The 24,569-nt window shown below is 35.0% G+C and overlaps 1 protein-coding gene across 5 annotated transcripts in view; it reads right to left on the bottom strand.

Moving 5' to 3' along the window:
• Positions 1-24,569, bottom strand: part of LOC143222195 (ras-related C3 botulinum toxin substrate 1-like) — a 59,966-nt gene that overhangs the window by 7,532 nt on the left and 27,865 nt on the right. For all 5 annotated transcript variants that reach the window (XM_076448297.1, XM_076448301.1, XM_076448300.1 and 2 more), the window contains 2 exons: positions 19,892-20,009; positions 8,154-8,314 (listed from right to left, as the gene is read on the bottom strand). In XM_076448297.1, the coding sequence (XP_076304412.1) occupies positions 8,154-8,314; positions 19,892-20,009 (279 nt within the window). The remainder of the gene's footprint in view (positions 1-8,153; positions 8,315-19,891; positions 20,010-24,569) is intronic.

The following is a 24,569-nucleotide window of genomic DNA, read 5'->3' as shown; positions in this document are numbered from 1 at the left end:
GCACTGTTTCATTAGTTAGATACCTACACTATTAATGATACTTTCAGACACAATCCCAACAATAGCTCATGAGATTCAGCAATCCTAGGTGTTTTAAAGTTAAAATATTGAGCTGACAATGCAAAATAATCTCTATAAACAAAATATAATAAGGTAACGATGTTCAATACAATAAACAGTATTACCAATACTGTAAATGAAAGTAGCAATAAAAGAATGATATACATTTCTTAAAAGACATAAAATACCAGATTCTTGCTTGAACTACTGTCATTAAAGTAAATATCTTTAAAAAATACAGCTGAGCATAACATGCTTGTTTTGTTTTCTCCAATTCTCATTAAACATCTTTGACTAATGAAACTTACTAAGTCACTTATAACACCAGAAGAGTAAAAACTGTGACAAATGTATAAAAGTTAATTTTAAACTGTATCATGTTATTAACTTTCCTACATTACAACCAAAACATAATGTTTTTAAAGATACAAGACAATAAATAGTAAAATATTTTATCTGTCCATGAAAATATATAATGTTAAATGTATTCCGAAAAAATCAACATAAAGCATACTACGTGTATAACCATCCACTCAAATATCTTGTACCTTTTGTGAAATAAGTAAAATAAAAAAAAATAGTTACATGTAATTCAAATGAGTTTTGATGTTCAAATATATTAGAAAAGTATATCATGATGTAGAAAATTTACACATATAAACAGTGATATATATATATTAAAATTAATCTGATGTGCAAACTAATTGTGAATTAGTAAAAGATAATTTTAAAGAAAATTATTCCATTAATAGTAGAAGTCTCAAATTTGCTCATAGGAAAAACATTCCCCCCACATATTTAAAAGTTAAGATTTTTTTTCCAAACTGACAATCAAGTACCAAAAGAATAAAATGTTACTTTGAAAAGGGATGGAACTTGTTATATATAACATTCATACATATATAATGGATAGTGACACAAAACTAAGGGAGTTAGTTTAAAACAACAAATAAAATTGAGTTGTCATCAATGCAAGTAATTTTACAGCAAATGTTCAAAATGGTGGAATTTACTGAAACAAAACAGTTTATTAATAGATATGTATATATGTATGGTTTTGTTATTTTTTTTTACAAAAAATGCATTTAGAAGTCAGAAAAAACCAAAGAAACCTAAGAAATTTGTGATGATGAGAAACCCACTTGAAGTAAAAATGTATCTCAAGATGGCTGGTATAAGTATTTAAATAAAGTATAGGACAACATTTTGATCTTCTTAGATCATCTTCAGTTACAACACAAGAAATTATAAATTATCCAGTATAATTGGTTGGTTTGATGTTTTATGGTACAAAGCAACTAGGCTATCCGTGCCAAACATCTGGTAAAAAAGTTAAAATTAAAGTAAAATTAGTAAAAAAAAAAAAGGAAATTAAGGTAAAACAAAAAAAGTTAAAAACATAAATAGCCCTAAAACCAATTTTAACATCTAGTCAACAGCAGTAAGAGAAAAACTACATTAATACGAGTTGTAAAAGACTTTCTGTAGCATAATTGTAATTATCTTAATTCACCAGAAAGACTAACAGGTAAGTTGAAAAGCCACCGTTAGTCACCTGAAGTTGGCCTTTCCAGTCCTAGTCCCAAGTTATTAGACGTTATGGCCATTTTCAGAAAGTAAAGTAATACAAGTTTTAAAAGACTTCTAGCAATATTTTAATTATAACTAGCCAGGATGAATAGCAGATAGTTCAAACAGCAGCATTAGTCACCTGAAGTTGGCCTGTCCAGTCCTGGTTTTGAGTTATTTGAAGTTACGGTCATTTTCTAATTTCAAATCGAACTAGATGTACTTTAATTCTTAAAAGGGAATCACATTAAAAAAGGTCTAATGTATAAATTTAAAAAATTAATAGCCTTCAAGAAAAACTAAAAACATTTCCAAGGTGAACTGAGTCACCATCACCAATAACCTTGTCTAATGTTACAGATAAGCCTTGGGACAGAACATGTTTAAAATGATGCCATCGTTGAGAGTCATAACAACAGCAAAACAGTAAAATGTGGCTTAATGTGCCCTGAGTGTTACACAGACAACATACTGGTCCCAGATAAAAGAGCAATGCTCAGTCTAGTTATAACAAATTCCTTTTCCCGACCTTTACGGTAGCAAGAAGGCCAAAGTCCAATAGAGGGTTTTATTTGCAAAAGCTTGTTTTCACATTGCTCACCTCAAGTCGACTGCCAACTGGCATGAAACAAAGCCTTGAATACTTGTACGAAACAGGCACAGCAGTGATAGTGCCAGAGCAGATAGACTTAGCTGTGGTGTTGGCAAGCTTGTTCCCGCGAATACCAACGTGGCTGGGTATCCAGAAAAACTAATTCTAGTAGACGTTAAAGAGAAATGGGCCAGTTGGTTTTGAATATCGGCGAGAACAGGGTGTGAACTAACATAAAGTGATTCCAGGGCAAGAGTTCACCAGTGAACACAGAAGTTGTAGAGGGGATTCTGCACACAACCACCGAACCATAACATACCATGACAGAGCCCACACAGTCACTTGATTTTGAACCATCTATATAAATAGGAATGGAAGAATGGTTCAAAAAATGTCCAGTGAATAACAGACAGTATTTCCAATTGAGAGTGTCTGCCTTTCTCAAATGACTGAAAGAAAGGTCATATTTGGGGATGGTAATAAGTCATGATGGGATGGACTGACTGATGAATATAGGAATGTTATCCAAGGAAAGACCCAATTCATTCAACTGCACCTGGATACAAAGGCAAAAGGAGCAATGGCACATCGTCTGTTCTGAAAAAGTATGGCCCGAGAAGGAAGGAAAACAAAACAACTCCAGAGGGGAATGTTTTGGTAAGGAACAAAGTTTTGAAGCATATAGTAAAGACAGTTGCAAATGGCTGAGGTGCAGAGAAGGTTCATGAGACTCTATGCATAAGCTCTGAATAGAGGAAGTGCAGAAAGCCCCAGTGCAGAGCTGCAGTCCTTGATGATGAATGGGGTCCAGAATCTTTAAGGCTGAGGTCCTGGAAGAGCCATAGATCAGTAATCCAAAGTCATGTTTTCCTTGAATAAGAGCATGATATATTTTTAGTATAGAACATCAATCCACTCCTCTAGTGGTGGAAAAGAGGACACATGGAGGATGCTCAGTGCTCTTGTATATTTGACCCATAGCTCTTTGATATGTGATATAAAAGGTCAGCCAACAGTCAAAGATAAACCCCAAGAACTTTGTCTCAGAGACCACAGTCAGCACAACTTTACCAATACAAAGTTCAGGATCTTGACGGCTAAGAAGGTGGAGGAAGAAGCAGAAGTGCTAGAGTCCAGGTAAAAGGTTTCACTCAGAGTATCAGCAACTTCTTAGCCATCAGAGAGCAAGATCGAGAGGGAGACAGAATTATATTGCCCATTGAACTTTCAAATTTTGTCTCATATGGCTTTGGAACTGGTGGTAGAAGATATGCTGGTTGTGAACTTAACCCAAGATTCCTTCTGGCTTTGACATCTTACCCACCAAGCATGTGCATGAGCCTTTGGGAAAGCAATGCAACACAAGAATGTGGGATACCTACAAAAAGTATCCCAGGCCCATTTCTGAGCCTTTTGAGCCATGTTGCAGGCAGAATTCCAACCACAGATGACAATATCATGGAAAACATGTTTGGGTTTTAGAAATACATTGAGCAGCTGCCTGTATAATACAGTCAGTTACTGCTGCTATACAGTCGTCTATTGATGGCTTACAGACAATGGCAGGATGAAGCTCTATAAGAGCAGTGAAAGAGGGCCAGTTTGCTTGCTCCAGCTTTCACCGGGGCACATGGGTTGGGTGGCACTGACCATGGCTACTCTCTCTCAAAATTACAGGAAAATTGTCATTGCCTCGTGGATTATTGTCAACCCTCCATGAAAAGTGGGAGAATAGTGAAGGGGAGCAAATTGAGAGATCAAAAGCAGTAAAGGACTGACTAGGTGCATGAAAATAAGTATAAGAACTGCTACTGAAAAGAGCAAAATTGTGATCAGAGAGCATACGCTCTACACAGCAACCTCTCCCATCAATATCAGCACATACCCAGAGGGGATGATGTCCAGGATCAGAAAGGGAGATGGCAACTGTTTATTGAGAGCATCAAGGTCTCATTGATCATAGATCTCTCCAGGCAACTGGTAGAGAGAACAATCAGTGATGGTATAACCCAAGGAAACAGATGGCTATGGCAAACACAGGGAAGGCACATGCCACTCATCCATCCCACTGCCTGTCATTTATATACAAAGAAAACTGCCTAAAAATGACTGTATTGGCAGGTTTAAGAAATGTTTCCTGTAAGGAAAGACATACAGGATGGTAGGAAGCAATCACTGTTTTGATGTCATCCAGATTAGAACATAAACCTTGACAGTTCCATTGTATCAAGGTGGCCATTTTTATTTATGTGTAGGTGAATTCGGTAAAGAACCCTTCTTTCTTTTACCACATCTATTTTCTTTACTGTCTATATTTGAGGGAGGTCTATCGACCTCCATGATCCTGCTGTGGGTCGATTGGGCAAGTCTTTGCTCTTGGAAGAGGATTCCAGTGACTGAGGACATGAACAAATGACCATTTTGCATCTTGGGGTGGGAGATGTACCCAAAGAAATGCCCGTACCCAGAATGAAAGGAAGTGGATCTTGGGATTTGCTGGAATGTATGTTAGGGATAGAGATTGGTGTTCAAGTTTATTCATCAACTTTAACTTTTTGACCATGGAGGTCAAAAGACTTTTCATTTAGTTTGAGAACAACTCTTTTGTGACCCAAGGAAACACTGATGGCTATGGCCTCCAAGGATGTGTCGAGTGGCAATGACAGGGTGGGCACATGCTGATCAACCAACAGTGCCACCCCTCCATGCACTCGTTCATCACACAGCCTGTCATTATATACAAAGAAAACTGCCAAAAGGTTATTGTATCAGCAGGTTTCAGAAATATTTCCTATAAAGAAAGACATACAGGATGGTAGGAAGCAATCAGCATTTTGATGTCATTCAAATTAGAACATAAACCTCGACAGTTCCATTGTGTCAAGGTGGCCATTTTTAATTACATGCAAGTGAATTGGGTGAAAAATCTTTCTGTTTACTACCACATCTTTTTTCCTTACAATCTTTATTTGAGAGAGGTCTGTCATCCTCCATGGATCTTGCCCTGGGTTGAGTGGACAAGTCTTTGCTGTTTGAAGGGATTCCAGTGACTAAGGATGTGAACGAATGATTGTTTTGCATTTTGGGGTGGGAGAAGAGGTACTCGAGGAAATGCCAACACCTGGAACAAAAGGTTATGGATCTTGGAGTTTGCTGGAATGTATGTTAGGGACAGAGATGGGTGTTCAAGTTGATTCATCAACTTTTTTTAACCATGGAGGTCAAAAGACTTTTCATTTCGTTTGACAACAATTCTTTTGGAGGCATAAAGTGATCCATCTCCACTCCCACTGTTGTAATGGAACAAAGTGCAGCAGCATACATCAGAGATGAAGTGGTGGACTGAAACTTTCGAGCCTCAGGGTAAGTAATGTTTTGAATTGTTTTCAAATGCTACACCTCTTTTTCTTCCAACCATTTAGAGCAAGAACAAAAGTAGGATGAGGGAAAGCCATTGCAATTGATGCAATGAGGGTCTGTTTCACACTCAGAGGCATTGTGGTTCCTTAATGTCTGACACTGGAAACATCTGAGAGAGTTTGGAATGTATGGCCATACCCTGCAATTAAGATAACCTCTATAGGTATATCCCCAATTGCCTCTGAATGCAAGAGAAGTTCACTGTGTTGTGATGTGGATGTTTCCACCAATATGTCACCAGATCAAAGCTTCTTCACTGACTTTGGAGAGCCAGCAAGTCCCTCTAGTCCCTTCTGAATTAAAAAAGGAGACATTTGCCCTGAAAGTTTGTCTGAAAGTGAGTGCAATATAAGAAAATGAGGTACAACAGGTGGCACGAATGATGAGGATTGCTGCTCAGAATCTTCAAGACGAGGTCATTTACTTGTAGAAAGTTTTTTCACTATTTTATTACGATTTTTAATTGGAGTATCCATAATAAAGAGAGGAAAATTTTGGTGCCAACTGACCCTACCCACTATGAAGCCCTACAAAGGTATGCATTAGAATGCCAAACAAGGACACTGCAACAATGCCAGAACGTCGTGAGCACTATACCCAAACACCAGCATCAGATACAATGTTCACAACACCTGTTGAGAACATCCAAAACTAGTACTTGGTTAACTGTAGCCGAAGTGGACCAGCCAACTCACCCAAGGGGGCCACCCCAAGGCTGCCTGTCTACAAGAATTCAAGGGCAAAGTGGTGTGTTAGGGTTGGACCTCTCAACCACCAGGATCCTCTCCTCCCCCTTCATGGGTCACCATGCATGGCAAACACGTGGGTAGATGTTTAGATCCCAGAGGAGGTAAACTGAAAGAACAGAACTTTCTCTGGGAGGTCTCCTCACCATGTACAGGAATCCACACCGAGGAAATCTAGTATAAGACAAAATCTTCTCTTAATTGTATGGCATATTGTTAAAACTGGCAGCAAGCAGTTAACAAGCTAATTTAAATACATATTAATTACTACACTGACAGATATTTTTATCCGTATTTATAATCTAAATGATAAATATTTAGGAAATCTCTCATTATTTTAGCTTTGAAATGCCTATAACAAAACATGTTACAGCCACTTACTACTCTTGGTAATATACACACACACACACATTATATACGTGTGTGTACGTATTAAATTACAAAGTTTCACAATGGACTATCTGCACTGTATTCACAAGGGTACTGAAATGCAATTTTGTGCTATAAACCATCAAGTTTAGCAATGAACCACCAGGGAATCTTTGAGTACAAATAGTATTTCATTTATATTAACTTCTGATCAGAACAAGCTTACTTCGTATGAAAATGGGAAGTTCAGAGCAAAGAAGTGTCATGTTATACAAAGAAGTAATGACTGAGAATTTATTTAAATACTTACTTTGAAAATTAATAAATCAAACTTCATAAAAATTGGAGATATAAATTACATTACGATGTTAAGTTTATTGATAAAAAGGACACTGTTGAATTAACTTCTGAATGCAACTTTATAAAAAGTCATGGTATGCAGACTTTGACCTACTTGTATCCACAGTGTTAAATATGCAAGATATACATCTTATACTATGCACAATATGTTATTCTATGTATTTTGTTTAGCATTTATGATAGCATTCTATTAAGATAACTAATACTTATTATGAAATATTGGATATCACTAATATTGCATTTAGCACAAAAAATTTTCTCTCTCACAACCACTGATCCATTTTAAAATGATCTGAAGAAACCTGTGCTTCTTTCATAAAAAACCACTGAATAAGGATGTTATTCCTACTTTACATAACACATTAAGCAGAACAAAAATGTTTTTGAAGTTATGTGAATAGAAATAAATGGAGAATAATATTAATATTAACATTTAGTTTTACAACTTACAACTAAGTTATGTTGTTACAGGTTAAGTTACTCTCTAGTTTAGGCCTGTTAGAAACAAAATAAAGTGAAAATATATCTAGGTCAAGTGTGATAACTTTTATGACTGTATAAGAATTACTTTGAATGGATCATCACTAAACTGAAAGGTAAACTGTACCTAAAACACACAGAAATAACTCAAATGTTCAACAAGTCTATCATGATGTGATGCATACTTCACTTCAGAAAACTGTCATTCAACACTATATTATAAAACAATATACATGTTGGTTTACAGTATTTTTGAGTTTTTTTTCAAAGGTACATATTGGCAAATATTCTTCAGAATGCTCCAGAGTAAGCATACATTTGTAGTAGCCATTCATCCAATAGTTTTTGAGTATTGAAATTACAAAGTCAATCAGACATTTTTGGAAGTTTTTTATGCTGTAATATAGCTGAAAAGAGTTTAAATAAAAATAAATTATAAAAAGTATACTAATATGTTTTTAAGTATTCTTTTCTCAGAAATATCAAGAAAAAACCACTAAAACATAGATTTAAAAATCAAGGTTGAGAATCTACAGCTCACTGATTTTCAGACTTACCTGTTTAAGACCTCTTTGAGTAAGAGCAGAACATTCCAAGTATTTTACTGCTCTGACCTTAGATGCAAGTTTCTGTCCTTGTTCTCGTTTAATTGGAGACAGTCCTTGTTCAGATAGCAACTGGAGCGTTTCCTTGTCTTCTCGCAAATCTATTTTTGTTCCTAAATTCCAAGGAATAAAATGAATAAAAAGCCTTTCCTTACTCAGTTTTCATCACAAAATGATATATGCATGTGTGTGTTATCTGAAGTTAACACATACAATCACATATTACATTGCTTACTGATTACTTGAAGGGCTAACTTAATTTACCTTACATATGATCAAGTTCTTTCATATACAAAATACTACAGAAGGACTACTTTAAATATTAATTGAAATTGTATTTTATGTTTTTAGAGTCAGTTTTTAATTACTTCTTATCTGATTAGATATTCAATACACAGCTAGAAGTGGATGAAACATTAAGCTAAAACAACAAATTGTGTGCTGAAGAATTGCACGTTTAATATACTCTTCCTTATAAGACAGTCACATGGCTTGTGCATTGTCTTGTGAAATATTCATTTTATGTACAAATAAGTATTGTACCATAAAAAAAAGTGAAAATATAAACTTAAGAGCACAAAAACAAATCAATACTTGCCAGTTTTCATACAAGGATGGGCGTGTTTTTGTGTGCTATTGTGATTCATTAATTCTTACTTTCTGAACAGTACATAAAAATTAATTTATATAAGCCTTAGTATCCAAAATATGCTATAAACCACCATTCACAAAAACAAAAAGAATAAATATTTTAAATAAGTATTTGGAATTGTTTTTCTTAATAAATTACTTTTCACCCTCCTTTTAGATGTTTGTTTTTATAGCATTTTTGGAAAGTATGAAATCTTACAAAATGATAAAAACCATACACTTGACTTGTTTATTGCTTAATTATTGAAGAAAGGCTCTTCAAACCCTGTATCATTGGTTTTGGTATGCAAAAATCTGTGCCAAAGTATGTCCATATTATCCTTGGGAATAGAAATAGTAGATGTTTCAAGTATATCCATGTGTTAAACAAGAGGTAATTTTTTTTCTGCCGTAACTTGTAAACTTCCTTTACTTCTATTAAATGCATGTACGATTTCATGGGCTTGTCTCTTAAGTACATGCCTTCAATACATCTGGTAAAAATTTATGAAAGTTGTGTTCCACTAACTATTTAAAGAATTCATAGTTATTTTGTAACTATGAATTTAACTTGTTATATATTTTCATTTTTTTTTCAAATGTGAACATTTGATACTGTTATTTTAGTATGAATTTTTGTGCAGTAATGAAAATAATGGTGAAACTCACTAAAAACTTCCTCTGACAACCAGCTTAACCCCCCTCCATGTTGTGTAATGGAGGCAAGGGCTCTGGAACAGACACTTATTCAAAAAAACATTAAGATATAATATACACTTATCCATGCCCACACTACACACTTAAAGTTGACAACAGTAAATTCCCTAACAACAAACTCAAAATGTGAACTTCCATAAACAAAATTTGTAATTTTTACAAAATATTTTGATACAATCCACCAAAAAGAAATCAGTACATTAGGAAAAGTTCTCTTTTGTGATAGACTAATAATACTATTTTAATCCCTAAACTTCTGTCGTGGACAAGTTGCATCTCTCTGTTGCTTTATGCACACAAATTTTGTATGGAGTTCAATGGAGCATCAATGACTATGTGTGGTAATATAATACAGTTTATATGGTTTAGTTAGTTAAACTACCATACAGTGTATTGTGCAACATGGTTTTATTGTAATGTAACCTAATAATGAAAAAACAAAACAAAACAAAAATGTTTTCTACACTTCACTATAATAGCTAAATTCTAGCTTTCTTTTGCGTAACAAACTTTCTTTAAATTGTTTGTCAACATTCTTTCTTTCAGTGGCTTATCATGTTATTCTTTATATTTTACAGAACAAGGATATATATTTGTCATTGGCATCCTTCATTTGAACCCTATACATATGGACATAGCTCTTATCCACATGCCAAGATCTTTACATTGTGATATTCAAAACTTAAAGAAACAACTCTACTGTCAATGTATGTCAGTACATTTGATGTAACAACATGGTTTATAATTCAAATTTGTATGTTATCCAAATTTTACTTTCCTTTTTTTCAAATACATATATTCAAAAACTCTCAAACTTAATTCTTCTGTTTCATATGCCCCTCGGTGTAGATTCCTGTATGTGGTGAGGGGACCTCCCAGGGAAGGTACTGTTCTTTCAGTTTACTTCCTCTGGGATCTAAACATCCACCCATGTGTTTGCCATGGGAGGAGAGGATCCTGGTGGATGAGGGGTCCAACCTTAACACACCACTTTGGCCTTGAATTCCTGTAGAAGGGCAGCCTTGGGGTGGCCCTTGGTTCATTTGGCTGGCCCTCTTGGGCTAGGGTCAACCAAGTACCAGTGTTGGATGTTCTCAATAGGTGTTGTGGACATTCTATGTGATGCTGAAGTTTTGGGTATAGTGCTCACAAAACCCTGGCGTTGCTGCAGTGTCCTTGCTTGGCATTGTAGTGTGTCCCCTCATAAGGCTTCATGGTGGTTGGGTCAGTGGGTACCAAAATTTTCCTTTTTTATTGTGGACCCTCCAAATAAAAACTTAGGTAAAATAGTGAAAAAACAGTCCATAGGTAAACGACCACATATTGAAAATTCGGAGCAGCAATCTTCAACATCTGTAACACTTTCATCTCATTTTCTTATACTAATTCTCTTTCAGACAAATCTTTAGGGCAGATGTTTCCCTTTTTCACTCAGAAGGGACTTGCTGGCTCTCCAAAGTCAGTAAAGAAGCTTCAGTCTGGTGATGTATTAGTGGAAACATCCACATCTTAATACAGTGAACTCCTCTAGCATTCAAAGGCCTATTGAGGTTACGCCTCATGCTACTTTGATTTTATCATGGGGAGTTATTGTTGAGAGGGATTTGAAGAACATCCCCAAACCAGAGATTATTGCTGGTTTTTCAACCCAAAGAGTTTCTGCAGTGAGGCATATCTCCACTAGCAAAGATGGAATTATAATACTAACCAATGTCCTCATTCTGACATTTACATTCACCTGCCACCATCAAGGCAGGTTATCTTAATTCCAGGGTATGGCCATACATTCCAAACCCTCTGAGGTATTTTCAGTGTTGGCGGTTCAGTCACTTGAAGACATCATCGTGTCTTGGTTCCTTGATGTGTGCTTGTTGCTGTGGCAAGGACCATGATTCCTATGAGTGTGAAACTGACCCTCATTGGGTCAGTTGCAATAGCTGTCACCCGTCCTACTTTTGTTCTTGCCCAAAACGGCTGGAAGAAAATGAGATACAGCATTTGAAAATTATTCAAAACATTACTTACCCTGAGGCTCGAAAGTTTCAGTCCACCACTTCATCTCTGATGTATGCTGCTGCACTTTGTTCCATTACAACAGTGGGAGTGGAGATGAATCACTTTATGCCTCCAAAAGAATTGTTGTCAAACGAAATGAAAAGTCTTTTGACCTACATGGTTAAAAAAAGTTGATGAATCAACTTGAACACCCATCTCTGTCCCAGCATACATTCCAGCAAACTCCAAGATCCATAACCTTTTGTTCCAGGTGTTGGCATTTCCTCGAGTACCTCTTCTCCCACCCCAAAATGCAAAACAATCACTTGTTCACATTCTTAGTCGCTGGAATCCCTTCAAAGAGCAAAGACCTGTCCACTCAACCCAGGGCAAGATCCATGGAGGACGACAGACCTCTCTCAAATAAAGACTGTAAGGAAAAAGATGTGGTAGTAAACAAAGATTTTTCACCCAATTCACTTGCATGTAATTAAAAATGGCCACCTTGATACAATGGAACTGTTGAGGTTTATGTTCTAATTTGAATGACATCAAAATGCTGGTTGCTTCCTACCATCCTGTATGTCTTTCTTTACAGGAAATATTTCTGAAACCTGCTGATACAATAACCTTTTGGCAGTTTTCTTTGTACATAATAATGACAGGCTGTGTGATGGACGAGTGCATGGAGGGGTGGCACTGTTGGTTGATCAGCATGTGCCCACCCTGTCATTGTCTCTCGACACACCCTTGGAGGCCATAGCCATCAGTGTTTCCTTGGGTCATACCATCACTGTTTGTTCTCCCTACCTGTCGCCTCAAGAGACATATGATCAGTCAGACCTTGATGCTCTCACTGATCAGTTACTATCTCCCTTTTTAATCCTGGGGGACTTTAATATAGACATCATACGCTCTGGGGAAGTGCTGGTATTGATAGGAGGGGTCACTCTGTAGAGTGTATGCTCTCTTACCACAACATTTCTCTTTTCAATGCTGGTTCGTCTACTTATTTTCATGCACATGCTTGGTGGGTAAGATGTTACAGCCAGTAGAAATCTTGGATTAAGTTCACAACCACCAGTTCCAAAGTCATATGGGACAAGATTTGAAAGGCCAGTGGGCAATATAATACTGTCACCCTCTCGAGTTTGCTCTCTGATGACCAGGAAGTAGCTGATACCCAGAGCATTGCCGATACTCTAGGTGAAAGCTTTTGTGTGGTATCTAGCACTTGTGCTTCTTCCTTCACCTTCTTAGCCATCAAGACTCGTGCAGAGTGATCACCTCTATCCTTTCGAGCTGGTTGTCTCTATGACTATAATCATCCCTTTACACTGGTGAAATGCAAACTGGCCCTTCATCGGTTTGGCAGTATGTCGGTTTGACCTAATAATGTACACTATGAAATGCTGTCCCATCTACCTCCTGCTCCTCTTGCTATTCTTTTGATTATTTTTTACTGGATCTGGCAGGAGAATGTTTCTCCTGATGCCTGGTGCCAGGCTATTGTCCTACCTTTCTCTAAGCCTGGGAAGGATTCCAAGATTCCTTCAAACTACCATCCAATTGCTTTGACAAGCTGTCTTTGTAAGACCTTAGAGAAGATGGTTAATGCTCATCTTGTTTGGTTCCTTGAATCAAACAATTTCCTCTTGCGAACCCAGTGTGGGTTCCGACGACAGCCCTTCACCATGGACCATCTGATTTGACTTGAAATGGTAACCAGAGAAGCCTTTCTCAAATGACAACATCTTTTATCAATATTCTTTGACATTGAGAAGGCTCATGATACAACATGGAGGTATATGGTTATGTGGCCATTTGTCCATTTTTATTAAAAATTTTTAATGGACAGGAGATTTCAAGTTCATGTGGGTTCGACACTTTCCTGTTCTTTTCTACAGGAACTTGTAGTCCCTCAGGGCTGTATAAAAATTGATGCCATCACTGAACAAGTCCCTCTCACTGTTGCAAACAGGCTCTATGTTGATGAATTTTACATCTCGTGTCAGTTGTCAAGCACGAGGTATATTGAGCAGCAGCTACAGACTGCCCGCAATCGTTTGCTCAAGTGGACCACAGCAAACGGCTTTAATTTCTCTCTCTAAAACTGTTTGCACGCACTTTTGTCACCAATGGGGTATTCATCCTGATCCTGAATTTCGTATGGGTGAAGTTGTGCTGCCAGTGGTCCCTGAGACAAAGTTCTTAGGACTTATCTTTGACCATAAGCCAACCTTTTTACCACACCTCAAGCAGCTATGGGTCGTACTCTTATTTGATCAAAACTCAACTATGGATCACTGGAATATGGTGCTGCCAGATCCTCGGGCTTGAAGATGCTGGACCCCATTCATCATCAAGGACTTCAGCTCTGCACTGAGGCTTTCTGCACTTCCCCAGTTCAGAGCTTATACATGAACCTTCTCTGCACCTTTGTCGTTTGCAACTGTCTTTACTATATGCTTTGAAACTTCGTTCCTTACCAAAGCATTCCACCTGGAGTTGTGTTTTCCTTCCTTCTCGGGCCATACTTTTTCAGAACAGATGGTCTGCCATTGCTCCTTTTGGCCTTCGTATCCAGGCACAGTTGGATGAATTGGGTCTGCCCTTGGATAACATTGCTGTATCTGCTGATCAGACCATTCCTCCATAGTTTCCTACAGTCCCTAAATGTGACCTATCTGTAATTCATCTGAGAAAATCAGGTACACCCGATTGGAAGTACCGTCTTTCATTTGCTGAACATTTTTTGAACCATTTTTCCATTCCTATTAATATGCATGGTTGAAAATCAGGTGACTCTGTGGGCTCTGCCATGGTTTGTTGCATACAGAATCCCCTCTACAGCTTCTGTTTCCACTGCTGAACTGTACTCCATTTCTCTTGCCCTGGATCACATAGAAGCTAAGCTAAGCAGTACTCAAATTGCACTATTTTTATACATGTCCTACTACATATTTTAGTCATTAAAGCCTTCTACAAAGAGAGAAATAATGATGCACTTTCTGTATTAAATTTTTGAACATTACTTATGGGATGACCTGATAGTTTTATAATTTTATAAAGAGCATTCAATAAATTTCATAATGTTTTAGATGTAGTATTATTTATTAAAAATTTGACTCGTAATAAAATATTGCATATACATTATATCTGTTCTGTTTTTATTTAATCATGCCATACAACCTGTGTTACATGGTACATACAGAACTGTTAAAATATTTTAAAATCTGCTTGTTATTGAATAATATCAGTGTGCAATTGTTGGAAATGCCATGTGATGTCTACCAGATGTCACAGCTGTCTATTCCACATGTTTATTTTTATACAAATGTTTAATGCCTTGTTGTAAAGTAACATGCTCTCAATGTTATCAAGTGTGGGTTCATAAAACATTATACTCACACACCTAGACAAAAAGCAAAATCAACTAAGAAAAGTAAATATATCCCATGAATTAAAAAATCACAAAAACATATACTGCTGCATACCATGTATTCCTGACATCAGCAGAAAAATAACCAACATTTGGCAAAAACTAGTAACAAAATATGACATTCCAGTTAATAGCAAATTTATTCAAAAACCAGGCACAATACTAAGGTCTATACTTTATTTATAAAGTACAATGTGATAACTGCCATGACTTCTATATTAGAGAAACAAGTAGAAAATTGGAGACCAGATTCAAAGAACACAAAAGTCACCTTCACACGTTTTCGAACACTGCAAATCAAATAAACACAACATAACCATAGAAAACACCCAAATACTATATAAAGAAACAAACATAAACAAATGCAAAATTAAAGAAGCATTACTTATACAACAACTAAAGCCCAAAATAAACCAATACAAAGGAACACCTTTATACCTATATTAATGAATATAATCAAACATCTAAGCACGTCCTCTACATTCCTACACTCAGTTGCACAACCCCTTCAATCATGTGGTCAGCTATTGGTCAGTTACCTCTTTGTTTCTTTGTGAACCTGACGATGACCGAAGAAGGTCGAAACGTTGTTCGCTCCTCTACATAAAATATTTTCTCAACCCAAACCAGCCGTTTTTACATATATTTTTCTCTATAAATGGGTTTTCTCGCCATCACTGAATTGGTATTATTACTTGTAGAATATAATGAAAGAAGTTATCTATGTACATTTAAATATATTAATTTTTGCTCAGTGTGTAGCATTTTAAGAACTATAAACTCAAATTACTTATACTAACAAACTACACTATGAAATAAGAACCTCATAACTTTTCTACATATCACTTTATTCAGTGAATTAGCACACCAGCTCCACCCACCTCTTCCATTTTTGGAAATACATCCAATTTGCTCTGCCATGTGTTTATAACCAATCAAAAGCTCAGAATTTCCTAAAATTTATTTCTTTTGTCTCAATACTTGGAAGAAAGGGATAAGAAAAATAACTAGAATTTAAAGACATTTGTAAATAGTAGTAAGACATACAGCTATGTTACATGCTATTTTAGTTGGTCACCTGGAAGTAAGCAGTCTTGGTCCACTGTTTGGCACAAAAAAACAGATAGCTGCTTTTCAGAAATTAAACATCTTGGGATCCTCCTTGCAAAGAATAACTAGTGACCAAGATCTCTAAAAGTTGTGAAATAAACACATACCAAGCAGTTCAATCAATCCCAATGGTATGGAACCATTTCAAAACCATTGTACATGACACAACTACTTTAGAAATTGGCTTTCACAATAAGAGACATACCAACTGGTTCAAAAAATGATAACATCCAAGTTGAAAAAAAACAAGTGCATATGCAACAAGTTGAAAATATCTATGCAAACTTCAAGATCAATGGTGGCTATAAAAGGCAGAGAAGATACAGTCCTTAGCTAACAAACTTGATACAAAAAGGTTTTTTTGACAGTTTGAAGGTGGTATATGGACCAAAGTGTGGAGCAACTGTTCTGCTTAAGAATCTTCTTGGTTTCAAACTGTTTACAAACAAGGTTGATATCTTGCAGAGATAGAAAGAACACTGATACTTTGCTGAGTAAGAACTCATTGATTCATAACACAGTCCTGGGTCAAATGTCACAACTACTACAGTGGAGCGTCACTAATCTGCCGACCAGTAAACCGCGAAATCGCTTAAGCCGCTGTAGCAAGTCTTGCCACAACTAATTTAAGAATGTGTAAAAACGCAGCTTACAAATTTAATCCTGGCCTTATAACTTCAAGGGGATATTTAAAAAGGATTTGCTTTAATTTGGGAAATAAATAAAATATATTACAATAGAAATCGACCGTTAATCTACCTTATCCGCTCCCTATGTCAGCTTTATGGAGGCTGCCATTGTTACCGAATCACACCTCTTCATACATTAAGGTAAATCTGTGAAAAACGTGATCAATAATTAAAGTATTATTTTTAATTCGATAATCCGATATTTTTGTGGAATTGTATAAATATTGGCCACAAACCCAATAGAAATCACTCCACTGATGATGATGTACCAGTAGCTTCCTCAATTTTCCACAAAGGTTTAAGCCGTGGACCACTTAAGCCGCGGTTAAGCAGGTTGACCCCCCAAATACCGTGGCTTAACGACTCTCCACTGTAATTGGTGTAATACTTGATGACCCATCAACTCTGGAAGAACTTGTGAGAGCAATGAAAATGATTACATCTTGTCAAGCACCAGGTTTGGATGGTCCACCTGCTGAAATGTTCAAAAGTAGAGGACTAGTATTAAAACAAGAATTGTTTTACCTTTCTGAATGATGTTGATGGAAAACAATGTAAGGAGTTCAAGGATGCACTAATTGCAACAATTCACAAACATAAAGGGAATCAATGTAACTGTGGAACTCATCAAGGTATTTCACTCCTATCACTCACAGGAGTGATTATGGTCAAAATACTACTCTGACTGCTACAAACAATCTCAGAAGCTATATTGCATTCAATGCAGTTTTTGAGCAAATATAAATATGACCTATATGATTTTTCTCCTAGAGGCAAATTCAGGTAAAATGTATTGAACAGAACATGCTGATGTATGCTTTGTTTGCCAATTTCACCAAAGCTTTTGACAGTGTATGAAGAAAAGTGCTATGATTACTGCTCATTAAAGTTGGCTGTATTCAAAAGTTTGTTACAATTGTCTGCCAAATTCACAATGGCAAGAATGGGCAGGTATCACACAGGTTGCCACATCTGAAGCCTTCCCAATAACTCAAGGTTGCAAACAAGGTTATGGATTGGCTCCTATGTAATTCACCCTTTTTCTAGCTGCTATTCTGGATTGCACACTTGCTAATCTTGCCAAAGGAATTTACATCCACACAGGAATTGATGGCAATCTTTTCAATCTCACAAGACTGAAGGCTTGCACCAAGACTAGGAATATTTGAATCAGAGAGTTGCTGTCTTCTGATGATGCAACATTTAATTCTAATAAGGTAAGTGGTCTGGAAACCATTCTAGATCACTTTCCAAAGCATCTGCTGCTTTTGGGCTACTAATTAACATAAAATAGACCAAAGTCCTTTATCAGCCATCATCTAACTCATTCCATATAAAACCAACTATTCTTTTTTGATGGTAACAAGCTAAGTATTATTAATCAGTTCATTTATCCTGCAAGTACAGTTGCTAACAACAGCCTTGATCTCCAGAGAGCTTTACCACAAGATCCAAGTGGCACCTGTCTCTTTCAAGCAATTATATCAGAGGGTCTGGAAACAGCATTGCATATGACCAAACACCAAGTGCAGTTATATTAGGCCACTGTATTTAGCTCCCTAACATATTCTATGGAGATTTATTCACTCTATCATTGTCATATAAAAAGACTGTCCAGTGTACACCTCAGACAGATCCAAAATATATCTTGGTAAAACTTAATCACTAATGAGGTCGTCATGAAGCACACTGATATGCCAAGTATAGAAGCTATAAAAGACAACTGTACAGGGCTGGTCATGTGTCGTATATGCCAAAACACAGGCTTCTGAAAACTCCAATCAAAGATTGTGCCAAATGGTGCAAAGGTATCAAGGACAGTTTGGAGGTTGTACATTAAAAGTTGGTAAATTTTCATACGATTGCCATGCTTGGAGACATGTCTTGTCTACAGTCCTTACACAGTACAATGTGACATTGATGTTTTGTTTTCACCATATTTAAATAATTTATTATTACTTAAGGACTGCAACCCAAATGGTAATGTACTTTACAAACTATTGGTCATTTTGTAAAGACCAGTTTTATAATATTGGATATGGCAATACGAGTGCACATGTACCATATCGTTGCAACTTCTGTAATGTCAATCAGACATGGCTGAAAGGTCAATAAAAATAAATATATATAAATGTATAATGTTATGAGATTTAAGCTATTTAGACTAAATACTTGTGGCTTTTTGTTAAAAGCTGAAGTCATTCCAGAATGAAAAAGAAACTTAACTTATCTTTATCTCCTAATTTTTATGGTGGTCACGAGGTTGATCAAATCAAAACATACATCGAGAGATAAACTATGAAAATAACATATAAAATAAACAACTTATTATAATAAAAATGTTTGATAATTATCTTGAGGTTATAAAGATTTCACGTGTGAAATTTGAATATTTTCTGATACATAAAAGTATCTGTAATCTCAAAATCAAAACTACTTTACATGTGGAATAGTAAACATTTAAAAAGAAAAAACACAAAAGCAACTGGTTACTTAATCTGAAAATTTAATTTAAAATTCTGATCTACTGTGCAGAAAAACCTGTAAAATGTCATGAATATACACCTATTGTATTAATAATTATGGTAGTGAAACTATAATGAGCACAAAATTGTTAAGAGATTGGTCTCTGGAACTGAGTCCACAGTGGGCGAGTTAAGTTAAATTTAGATTCTTTAAATAATATCACTAAATAACCAGGGAGTATTGGATCATCTTTGGTCTTAAATGCAATTTTAAGAAGTAATCTCACTGTTTCTACTATGCTGGTTCATTTCAAGTGGCTATGCTAATTACTAGATTAATTCACTCTACTGGTAGTCTAGAGGTATGTGTGTGTGTGTCTTCAAACAAACTACTTTGTACTAGATTATTAGAATACAGTCTAATGTATCCTAAATTAAATGCACAAATTCAAAAGTATGCCAAAAAATTCCTACCTTTGGAAGTCCTTACTCACAGGAAAAAATAGGTAGTGCATATGCATATACATATAATTATGATAGTTGAAGTTTTAAAAGGTACTTTATCAACTCAAACCCTTAGAAAACAAAAGAATAATAAAGGCAGAGTTCTACTATGATAAATTTAAAAAATACTGCACATACCAACTAAAATCATTGGGGCATCTGGACAGTGATGCTTTATTTCTGGATACCATTTGGCTGTTACATTCTCAAAAGATGAAGGACTTACCACACTGAAGCAAACTAAGAACACATCAGTCTAAGAGAAATAGAAAATAAACTGTGGTCAATTTGACATACAACTCTGAGTGATTTAGATTAAAACAAAGTATTAAAGAGTAAAATTATAACTTAATTGTGTAAAATTTCAAACCTGTACTTGCTCAAAGAAGCTAAAATTATTTAGGGCAAATAAGGTTTATTTCTGTACTTTAACTAAAGTGCTAATGCCACACAAGCCATCCTGAGAATACATTAAGGTTTATTTATTCACTGACTCAAAGTAAAGGTCCACATACACACAAATATTGAGAATGCTTGTAACATTTGATAAACAGGAAAATTCTGTAATTTATTTAAACATTACAAGTAGCTTTAATATACAGTTACAACAGAAAGTATTCGTACCCCTGCATCATGAGTAGTTTTTTCCTCATAACTTAAAGTATCATGATTAGGATAATGAAAGTAGGGTATTTTATAAATATTATACTAACACACAGCTACATAAATTTTTATGTAAATTTAACAACAAATAAACTGTTTATAAATAAATAACCAAAACAGTTCAGAACGTGTGAAAAAAACTGATATTTCCATAAAAAATTTTAGTTTGGCAAATAAACTACATTATAACATTCTAGAACTAGACACTTGGTTCATAATTATTGGAATTTAGCCCACAAAAATGTACTTCCGGCAATTTAGTGCTGTCTCCATCATTATCTGCTTGGTCATCATGGTGAACAGGAAACAACTGTTCAGTGATTTAAAAAAACCAAATTATTGTAAAATACAAGTCTCGTGCATCTCTTTCTGGTATTACTACACAACTTAATGCGTCAAAATCTACTGTTCAAAGCATAATTGCTAAGTTTAAGCTTACAGGATCAACTGCTAACCTCCCTTGTTCCGGACGCCCCACCAAAATTCCAGAGAGAACCAAGAGGAAGGTTCTCAGAGAAGTTAGTAGGAACCCTTGTTTAACACATAATGACATACAGAAACTGGTAAGGGAAACTAGGGTTAAGTAAGCACCTGTACAGTTAAGAACACGTTATGCTCTTCTGGGTTCAAAGCATGCCATCCTTGTACAACTCCATATTTAAAACCTGTTCATTTAGAAGCACGATTGAGGTATGCAAGAAAGCATGTAGATAAACCCTTTACCTATTGGAAGAGCATTCTTTGGTTAGATGAGACTAAAATCAAGCTTTTCGGCCACAATGATATTTGTAATATTTTCCGTAAGAAGGGGGAACGAAATCTTCCAAAGAATACCATCCCTACAGTTAAACATGGAGGTGGCTCGATCATATTATGGGGCTCCTTCAGCTCTTCTGGTGTAGGCAGCCTTCACCGCATCAACAGAATCATGAAAAAAGAAGAGTACGTTGATGTATTAGGCACTTATATCAAGAATGATGCTTGGAACTTGCGGCTTGGTGTCGTTGGATCTTCCAGCACGACAATGAACCTAAGCACACATCGAAATATGTGCAATCCTGGTTGCAGAGGAACCATATAAGCGTTCTGGAGTGGCCATCGCAGTCTCCGGATCTCAACCCAACTGAAAACGTTTGGCATGAGTTGAAGACCAGGGTTCATCAGCGTCATCTGAAAACTTTGCAAGTGTTGGAGGCCTTATGTAAAGAAGAACAGGAGAAAATACCTGTCGAGTGCTGTCAAACGATCATGGAGGGCTATGAGGAGAGACTGCGTCAAGTAATTCACCTGTAGGGCTACACAACTGACCATTAAAGAAGGCACACGAACACTTTCTGCCCCTCCTATGTTTGATTGTTTGTTTATAAACAGTTTATTTGTCGTTCAATTTACATAAACATTTATGAAGATGTGTGTTAGTATAATATTTATAATACACCATACTTTCATTATCCTAATTGTGATACTTTTTAAGTTATGAGGAAAAAACTACTCACGACGCAGGGGTATGAACACTTTTTGTCGTAACTGTAAATATTGCGTAAAACAAAAATAAATACACACATGTAATTAAATTTGTTTATTTAGACTCTTTTAACACATAAGGCTAGTAGATAAACCACAAATTTCACAGCCAAATACTTTTTATCAAAGAAAGCCCAAAATGTTAAGTAATGTACAATTGTGGTAATGATTCCACATTATGGGCACCATATTATTCACAAAGATTATAAAATCTGTTTTAAATCTAGCCCCCCAAACTACAGCAGTATAAAGTATACTTTTGGTAAATATGCCACATACCATTTAACTCATGACTAAAGCAAACCAATTTATGTCTGTGTCAAAATTTGAACAAAGCACAACTTAGAATAACAACGTTGCCTACAAGTGGGCCATTAGTGGAATGCATTAATCAAGTGATTGTCAAACTCACCAACTGATTACATTTAACAAACCACTTATTCCCATATGTGACTTATCTTCCTGCTTACAGCTTATTTTAGCTTTCAGAAAGATATTTTAAGCTATTGTTTGTTTAATCTGATAGCCATCAAGCACAACTACTTAGGGTAAACTTAATTTTCTTTATCCTAAACAGATTTATACAAAAATGCATCACATACACAACATTGTACAAAACCTGTACTAAACTAAACATACAATTAATGCTCTTCCATGTGCTTCTCTCTACAAAATTTTGCAAAATTACTCCGTTAAAACTCAAGAATTTTTTCTTTATAAAAATAAATATTACTTCATTACATTGATTATATATTAGAAAAATACTAAGCATAACAATAACTAGCTAAATTATATTTTTTATACCAACATTTCTAACCATTAGAAAGACAAGGTTTTAATTCACCAAATGACATATAAAGCTACACTGTTCTCATTTGAGAATTTTACCTATTTTCCCAAGGGACTCAAAGTTACTATTATTGAGTTCAGACTAAGTGGCAAAATAAATTATTTTAAGGCACTCATGGTTAAGTTAAAAAGTTAATTATATAATATTAGTTACAGGACATCGTTTGTCTTTTGTGTGTAATTTTGTTAAGTGCAGGTAAGAAATAAATAAAAATTATTTAACCCTATCTACTCAAACATCATTTATTGCACACGTCACTAGGATTTAGTGACTTACATTCAAAATTTTATTAAACTACTTTTATTTATGTTATACCAAAGAGTACAGCATAAAAATCATAACTAATGATCAATATTTTAATAATATTCAAGATCTTAATTTTATAAGGCAATACTTAAAAAATCTCAAATTTCTTCTAGTGTAACACAAGATATTTTCTGAAACTATCCCTTCTTTTTTACTTTATTCACCACCCCTCCAAAAACTAGAAAATTCAACATACATAACTCACTATAAAATTTTCATTGCTCAGACAAACCATAACTTTAATAGCTTTCAATTTTCTTTTTTTAGAGAGCCATCAAGTTAAAAATTAGACCTCTTTTTGCCACACCTGCCTATCACATCCACTCTTTCACAAGTGGAAAGCTTAGGTTTAATTTATCAAATTATCTATCATTTATTTCTTGTTTTCATGCTTTTATTATAATTATAAAATAATTAAAATGTCAAAATAAGGATCTCTTTAGGTTTGATAAAGTTAGGTAAAATGCATAAGAATAATATCATAAAAATATTTCATGAGGAGTAGCTCATGGGTAATGTAATTCAATAGAGTAACATGAACTGCACATTCCTCAAGTGATTTACAACTTATAACAAGCATGAATAGTAGTTAGATGTGGTTCAAAAGGCAATCAAAAGGGCAATAAAACAATAAAATTTAATTATAAATAGACATATGAGCTTAAAACTATTCAGGGTAAACAAATATAGTTTCTCCTTACATTTGAAGTTATTCTAGAAAGAAAAATAAGGTAGCACAGATTTATTTCAATTTCTTTTTTGTGGTTACAAGGTTGGTTAAACTGATCAATTTTGTATGGAGTTAAGGTAGAGATAACATCAGATAAAATAAAGTTTTAATGAAATCAAACCTGAAATGTATTTATAAGGTTTTCAATATTACACAAATTAAATTTAAGATTTTTCAGATCAAGAAAGTTATTTTTTATCTTAATATGAAAGTCAATTTGTACATGGACTATTCAAAACAAATACTAAAATATACCTTTTTGTATGTGAAAAACTTATTAATATTCACTGAAAGACTGCTAAATTTTGTGAAGATATATATATTATAATAAGAGTTATTAGTATCAAATCTATAAAGACTTTGAACAAGTACAAAGAGGTAAAGTGGTCAGTAAAATTGACTGAAACCCTATTACATAAAAATAAGTACAACTTTCATCAGTGGGTCAACATAACTAAAAAAAAAAAAGTTCAACATTATTACCAAATTTCCTGTTTTTTACGTACATTTTTTATTTATTGTTATCAAAGTAATTAAAATGTAAACAGGATCTTATTACATCAGATATTGATAATATAAGAAAATTCACCTGAGGTATACTTACAAGTAGCTATAAGTATAATTTAGGTAAGTATTCCCTTTGAAATTTGAAAACTGAGGAGAAATCTTTAGTAAGTAATACTTAATTATAAAAATCTGACGTTTTGTGAATAAAAGCCTTGTAATGATTACTTAAAACTTCT

Source organism: Tachypleus tridentatus, chromosome 8 (genome assembly GCF_004210375.1).
Source record: "Tachypleus tridentatus isolate NWPU-2018 chromosome 8, ASM421037v1, whole genome shotgun sequence".
NCBI lineage: Eukaryota > Metazoa > Arthropoda > Merostomata > Xiphosura > Limulidae > Tachypleus > Tachypleus tridentatus.
Note: the sequence above shows the minus strand (reverse complement) of the source record. Positions and strands in the feature narration are given on the sequence as shown.